We start from the raw sequence: 6,655 nt of genomic DNA on the forward strand, positions 1-6,655 counted from the left end.
ATGTCAAGAAAAAAAAAGTTGAACATAGAAGAAGAAATGAGATTTTGAAAAGTTTGTTTTTGCCTTGCGTTATTTGGTTTTGATTATAACTTCACTTTCCGCCATCGCATTTTCAGAGTCGAAGAAGAATCGTTACGCCATGGACGCGATCAGGCACACATGCCTGAAGCTTGAAGTGCCAAGTATCGCGCAATCGAACGAAAGCCGCTCCATCTTCTTCGTCAAAGGCACTTGGTTTCGCCACCGCTTCGATCTCTCCATTACCGACGGCCTCAATGCTTGGACTTGCCATGGTGGTGCCATTTCTTCAAACCACCACTTGTTATCGTTATCTCTAATTTCTCTTCTATTCTGCTCTTCTCACGCGTTCAATCTCATATTTCTATATTTTCCCCTGAATTTGTGGCACAGCGACGGAGGACGAGGTTCGATTGCGCGCCGAACAATGGGACCAAGAACCCTCGGACTATGTGGCGTTGGCGGAACGGCATTTAGGGTTTCAGCAGCCTGGTTCGGTCTATGGGTTCGCCGACGCTGGAAATGGGGACAAGAGGGTTTGTGCTTATTCGATTACTTAAACTGTCTTTTTCTTTCTGTCTTCCTTGGTCAAAATTGATGAGGTAGCGAAAATTCCATCAGCGGCTGTTCGTTGCTTAGGCACTATTTGAAAAGCTATAAACTTCCAATTTGACTTAGAATTGACCTCTTTGAACGCCTTTGTTCTTGTTGAATAGAGAGCGAATTGAATGGACAATTTGGCTGAACAGTTTAAAATCCCAGGTCTACTAGTGTCTGTGAATTAACATAGCAATGTGCTAATGGAGTGTTAAAAAAAACCAATAGTTTTAAAATGTAGATGCAATGATGTGAATAGCCTCTCAAGCTTAAACACGAGGCTAACAAAAATCAAGTGCCAGAAAACATAGTATTATGAATAATTATAAGAAATGAATTTTCCAAGAGAATCTTTAAAGAGTTAGGTGTTTTCTTTTCCTCTTATTTCTTTAAAAAAAAAAGGAAAAGGAAAAAAAGGAAAAAAAACATTTAAGACAAGGCAACTGCACTGAAAAGATCAACTCGATATATCCTATTATATCAGGTTCACCTTGGTTTAAATTTCTTAGTGTAGTAGCAATTAAGAATTTGGTTATGGTTAATCCATCTTTTCAGGTGGGCTTTGTGGTTTTGATATAATAGCATTATGATGCTGGAACAGGGATTCATTTATCTTGACAATAAAATTTATGTTTTCATTTTAATTTTTGGACCACTTTGATTGGCATTTCGTACTGGTTCTTCTGTAGCTTTCTTGGACATTTGACAAAGAAGGGATGAAGTTAGAATGGCGATGGAATTGTCAACCAGCATCTGATAATAAGAAGACAACTGCAGGAATATTGGACTTTCTCATGGATGCCAACATAAGGCTGAGCGTAATATCATGCCTCCTTGTTGTGTTTACAATGTTTTAGATTTTCTCAAGGTTACTTCTGTTCAGATATTATTTGTATTTCTTGTTAATTTCTTGGGCATGTTGTTTAATTGCTGATAGAGTCACCATGGTATCTAGTTCATGAATATTGAATTTTAGTTAGAGCCTCTGTTTCCTTATGTGCTAGGCACATTGAAGTGCAATAGCTCTATAGGGTTTAAGTGCAAAGCCCAAGAAATACAAATAATACAAAAGAAAGTTTAGTATAAAGAATAACGAGATAATGAAAAATTAATGAAATGAAAGATTTTCTCAAGGGATTGTTGTTAATATATAGGTTTTTGGAGAACAGATTTCGTGTTTCATCGAAAATTAAATAAAAATAAAAAATTGTGGACAGAGGCATTCGCCTGGGTGAGGGTGCCTTGACCCATTGGCATTCAACTTTTAAAACAATGGTTAACAGCCCTTTGTTAGGTTTTATTGTGTGATCACTGACTAAACAAAAGCCATTATAGATGGTTTATTAACTTACTTATCTCTTCTAAGTTCTGGTTAGGAGTCAGGAAAACTCATTACTGTGAAAATTAAAGTGCATTTTATAGTTTAAAGAATGAATGATGAGGAAGAGTCCATTACATTCTTTATTTTAAATATTTATTTTGCTTATTTTATCTTCTTTACGGATCCTGGTAAAAATCATGCCAATTGCACTTCATTCTCTTTTCTTATAACTTTGATTTTTGTATGTATAGGAAGAGGTTGTCAGAAAAACACAATCGTTTGAGAGGCTGAAAGTTGAATCTGAGAATTGTTTGGCTCAAAGTGAGAAGATTAGTGGCGAAAAGGTGGAGTTCGAAACTGCAATTTATGCAAAGGTATTGAAAATTTCATATTCTTGTGTTTGACTTCACCCTGTCTATTTTATTCTTCGCCATTTCAATCAGTGAAATGTCATTTGGAATTATTGATTGATTCTTCAAAAGTTAAGTATGTGTCTTGTGGAAACGTTAAGCATCTTTACATGATTGCATTTTCTTTTTTTTGTTTGTTTTTTATTTTTTATTTTTTGGATAAGAAACAGAACTTTCATTGAGAGAAATGAAAAACATACCAAAAAAAAAAAAACAAAGAGGGCATACAAAAAAACAGTCTAACAAAGGGGAGCCCCTAAATAAAAAGGCTCCAATACAAAAGAATGAGACCTAACTGATAATTACAAAAGGCCTTGATGACTGAACTCCATAAGGAAGTACTAAACCTAATGAGATCCCAAACATAATCTACCGTTTTTCCCACCCCCTAAACAATCTATTATTCCTCTCTAGCCAGATACCCTATAATGAAGCCAAAAAGCCCGCCTGCCAAAGAAAATGGCCCCTGTCCCGAAAAGGGGGGAACAACAACACTTCCTCCATCATATAGCTAATAGTTTTATTACCCCAGACACTTCAATATAGGGAGAATGAGTATTTATCTGAGTCTACAATCAGGCAACCTTTTCATTGGCATTGTTCTACTTGTCAAGTGGTCATATGTGTTCGTGCCTCATTGATCAAGGTTGCTAGACTCTAGAACTTGGGAAATTGGTAAGAGGGATTCTTTTTCTACATTATAGTTGGAAGTTATCGGTTTTGGTTCCTTAGTGAGATATAGGGGAGGATAGTTATGTTTGCCCGCCCTGCCTCAACATGAATGATATACCAGACTAGACTTTGTTCAATATATAGGTAGGTCTAACTAGGATATCGATATGTCCTCAGCTCAAAATGAATTTGATAGAACTCATTTATTTACTTGAGGGAGGGAGAAACATTTCCAAGGGATGATTCTAGAGGTCCCTTATTTTCCTGACTCCTATCTCACCACTAATCAAAAGAATACCACCCGCTCGACTATATCTATATGCCAGTAAATAGTACTGATGTCACACTTGTTTCAAGTGTGATTAAAAAATGGGCGTTTTGAGGCCTATGAAAAGGGTCCTCAAAGGGCTTCCACTAATTGGAGGATGGTCACTCGGTCAGTCTCTGTTGTCATACTGCCACCATATTTGAACAACAACTTGCCATGAAGGCAGTTACTACATTCTGTTGTCAAGGAAACTCGTAGGATATTAAATCCTAGGTAGGTGGTCACTATGATTTGAACCTATTCCTTCTAAATTCTTTACTATTTACATTGATCCTTATTGACCTGACCACTAAGCCGACCTGACCACTAAGCCCCAACTCAGGATGCTAAAGTATTGAGTGGTATTGAGTGGGATTTGATGAGCTGATCTCATGAGATTACTTATCATACAAGTATATTAACATAATTTCTTCACATATTTTATCTCTTGGAATCCCATTGTCTCGTAAGTATCATAAACTAAAAGAAACTTATTATGAAAAATCATTCAAATGTATGAAAAGATTCAAAGTGATGAACATATTCTTCATGCCATATCCTATTTTGTAAGAAACGTGATATGTAATTGTGTTCTTATTGTGTTGCACCTCTGCTGCATATAGGAGATGATAAGTGGTCTTGTTACAATGTTTCTGTGATAATGAATGTCGATGGTAGTTTAAACTTATACTTGCTTCAAATTTTATATAACACGTCTATTACTGAAACGGCATCACTTGTTTCTACTTGAAGGCTATAAATGTTGTTTTTATTGCTTCCAGTTTCTCAATGTCTTGAACTCGAAGAAAGCAAAACTTAGAGCGTACAGAGATCAGCTTTCGAAACAGACTACTGGCAGCAGCAAGCTGAAACAAGAAGAGGAGTACTCCTCTGACAAAACCGAAACTTTTGACGATGAAAGCGATGCCGAAAAGAACTAACGAAGAATGAAGGAATGTTATATGCAATTAGTTAGGATGACACACACACATCTTTGGTAATGTTTCATGGCCAAAATCCCTCTCTTTCTCTCTACTGATTAAAGTTCTAACGGATTTTGTGGATTTTTGTAGTTTTAACTTGTTCTAACGTAAGCTATTGCTTGGACTGAGTTGTCATTTTATTTTATTTTTTGTGTAGAGCTTTGTTAACCTCTAGGAAACAGTGGGATAAGAGCGCTTTGATAGTCTCACGGAGCAATGCACTTATTCGTTCGCATAAAATGAAAGTTTACTATTAAACTGGGATTCAGATTCATATGATTAATCTATTGATAGATTTGTATCTCCGATAAATTATAAGAAATGTTGCGGTCTACGCTTATACAATCTTCATTGTATTGTTTACAATCTTTCTAAATCTAAAACACAATGAATTTTTGGTGCCACTGATTGTAAGGCAAGTTTGGCAAAGTAATGCTAAGGGCTTGTTTCCGTTTTTTGTTTTTCTTGTTTTTAGTTCTTGGTTCTGTGGTTTTAAAAAACAAAAACCATATATTTTTGATAATGTATTTTTGTTTTTGGTTTTTGAAAAACAAAAACCAAACATATTTGGTAACCATTTTTAGTTTTCTATTTTTAAAAAGTTAGAAAATTGAAAATAATAGAGAAAATTTTATGTAGAGGAGAGATGACAATGGTGTGGGTGTAAGTGAGGATGTTATACTCCCTTCTCGTACTAATCCCTGTCTCTATCTCTTTCAAACAAATTCTAGGGTGAGAGATTTTTTTATAGATAAATATGAAAAAGAAAGTTGAGTATTAAAAAGATAAATAGATTTTGAGAAATAGAAATCTATTTTTGATAACATACCAAAAACAAATAGGTAACAAACGGGCCTAAATGTTTAGATTTTTATATAGGTGATGAAGATCACTTGGAGAAGGCTAATGCTTCCTTGCATAAGTGCAAAATTTTTCCACTCAAATTTCTATTGTTTTCTCCTAGCCATTAGTGCTTTCCCTTTGCTTTCACTCATAATTCGGTCCCACAAGCGTGTTCATCAGCCTGATGATAGCACGGATTTGCCATTGGTGGTCCCATTGAGTTAGGAGAAGAAGTTATAGTGGAGGTCTTCAAAGGTATAAAGTTAATCACTTCCTCTTTACCTTTTTCATCATATTTTTCAGCATGCTTATTTTAGTTAAATTACTTCATTAAGTGTATTACGATCCTTAGCTTCCGCTGTGCGTGTCTAAGGTTCCATCAGTCATGCCATTTGTGGCCCATATCCAATCAAATAATCTTAACGATCTATTGAATGTCTTCCTTGATCACAATAAATAAATTGCAAGTCTTTGTGATTAGAATAATGAGATTGGTGGTCTGTTTTGGCTTTGCAACCTGTATAGCATGCGATAATGGTGGAGTTTCCCGATGCATAACGACTGCCATTTGCCTTTCTTGTTGAAGGATTAGTCTATGAACTTTTCGTGTATCCAGAAGTGCACTCATCATCAAGATGGATCCACGAAGCTGAGAATAAGCTTCATTAAGTCCCATTAAAAATTGCATTACCTTTTCTTTTTCCTCTCTAATGGCAACTTCCTTCAACATGTTGCAAGTGCATGCAATGAGTTCTTGATAAGATCCCAATTCATCTCAAAGTCCTTTAAGTTTGGTATAATAGGCCGAGACTGAAAGGGATCCTTGACGATATTCAGCAATTTCTAGTCGTATTTGATAAATCCTCGATTCATCTCCTTGTGAAAATCTATCATGAAGTTCACTCCAAATTGCAGCTGCGGTATCTGAAAAATAACGCTCCGAGCTATGTCATGTTAAGTGGAATGGAGAATCCATGAAATTACCAAGTCATTACAACATTTCCACATTGAGAATCTTTCATCAGTTGTTGCTGGTGCTTTCACATATCCATCAATAAAGCCAAGTTTATTCTTGACACTGAGACTAAGACACATTGAGCGACTCCATTGTCCATAGTTGTGTCCGTCCAGTGTTGTAGTAACCAAGACAAGTCCTGGTGTATCTGAAGGGTGCAAGAATAAAGGATCGGGGAATTTGATCCCTTTCTCCACAATACCTTGTTGTTGTGGTTTTTGTGATTTCTCACTTGTGTCACTCATGTTGGTGAATGAATAGAAATTTGGTTAAAGCTTGTGGCGGAAGGTGTAGGGCTAAAGGCACCAAGAAACCTGCTTTGATACCATAAAGAAATGGAAGATGCAAGGCTAAAGGCACCAAGAAACCTGCTTTGATACCATAAACAAATGGAAGATGCAAGAATATATTTTCGTGTATTATCTTAGTGTACAAGGGTGCCACCATATAAAGAAGACATAAAGCAAATTTAGCTAATTACACAATTAA

At 36.0% G+C, this 6,655-nt stretch overlaps 1 protein-coding gene and 1 pseudogene across 3 annotated transcripts; one reads left to right on the forward strand and one right to left on the reverse strand.

Annotated features, from left to right (window-relative positions):
* Nucleotides 1-4,582, forward strand: LOC111012197 (DNA repair protein XRCC4). Of its 3 annotated transcripts, XR_002601534.2 has the most exons (6): nt 3-293; nt 412-554; nt 1,305-1,433; nt 2,188-2,310; nt 4,108-4,322; nt 4,466-4,582. XR_002601534.2 is itself a non-coding variant. In XM_022286255.2 (5 exons), exons 1-5 carry the CDS (start codon nt 140-142, stop codon nt 4,264-4,266), a joined length of 708 nt encoding a protein of 235 aa, XP_022141947.2. In that variant the 5' UTR covers nt 3-139; the 3' UTR covers nt 4,267-4,582. The 3 variants fall into 3 exon arrangements, 2 of the variants coding, with proteins under 2 accessions (XP_087979661.1, XP_022141947.2); XM_022286255.2 differs by having other exon boundaries at nt 4,108-4,582; XM_088123535.1 differs by lacking the exon at nt 1,305-1,433 and having other exon boundaries at nt 1-293; nt 4,108-4,582.
* Nucleotides 4,583-5,206: 624 nt separating this feature from the next.
* LOC148211702 (uncharacterized) lies at nt 5,207-6,411 on the reverse strand (annotated as a pseudogene).
* Nucleotides 6,412-6,655: the final 244 nt, after the last annotated feature.

Source organism: Momordica charantia (assembly GCF_013281855.1).
Source record: "Momordica charantia cultivar OHB3-1 chromosome 4 unlocalized genomic scaffold, Mcharantia_2.0 BLBB01000004.1, whole genome shotgun sequence".
Classification (NCBI taxonomy): domain Eukaryota; kingdom Viridiplantae; phylum Streptophyta; class Magnoliopsida; order Cucurbitales; family Cucurbitaceae; genus Momordica; species Momordica charantia.

Bases quoted from the DNA above. Each gene is read 5' to 3' on its own strand.
- LOC111012197 (XM_022286255.2), top strand. From the start codon at position 140: ATGGACGCGATCAGGCACACATGCCTGAAGCTTGAAGTGCCAAGTATC. The intron at 555-1,304 runs GTTTGTGCTTAT...GTTCTTCTGTAG, and splicing joins CTGGAAATGGGGACAAGAGG to CTTTCTTGGACATTTGACAA. The intron at 2,311-4,107 runs GTATTGAAAATT...TATTGCTTCCAG, and splicing joins AAACTGCAATTTATGCAAAG to TTTCTCAATGTCTTGAACTC.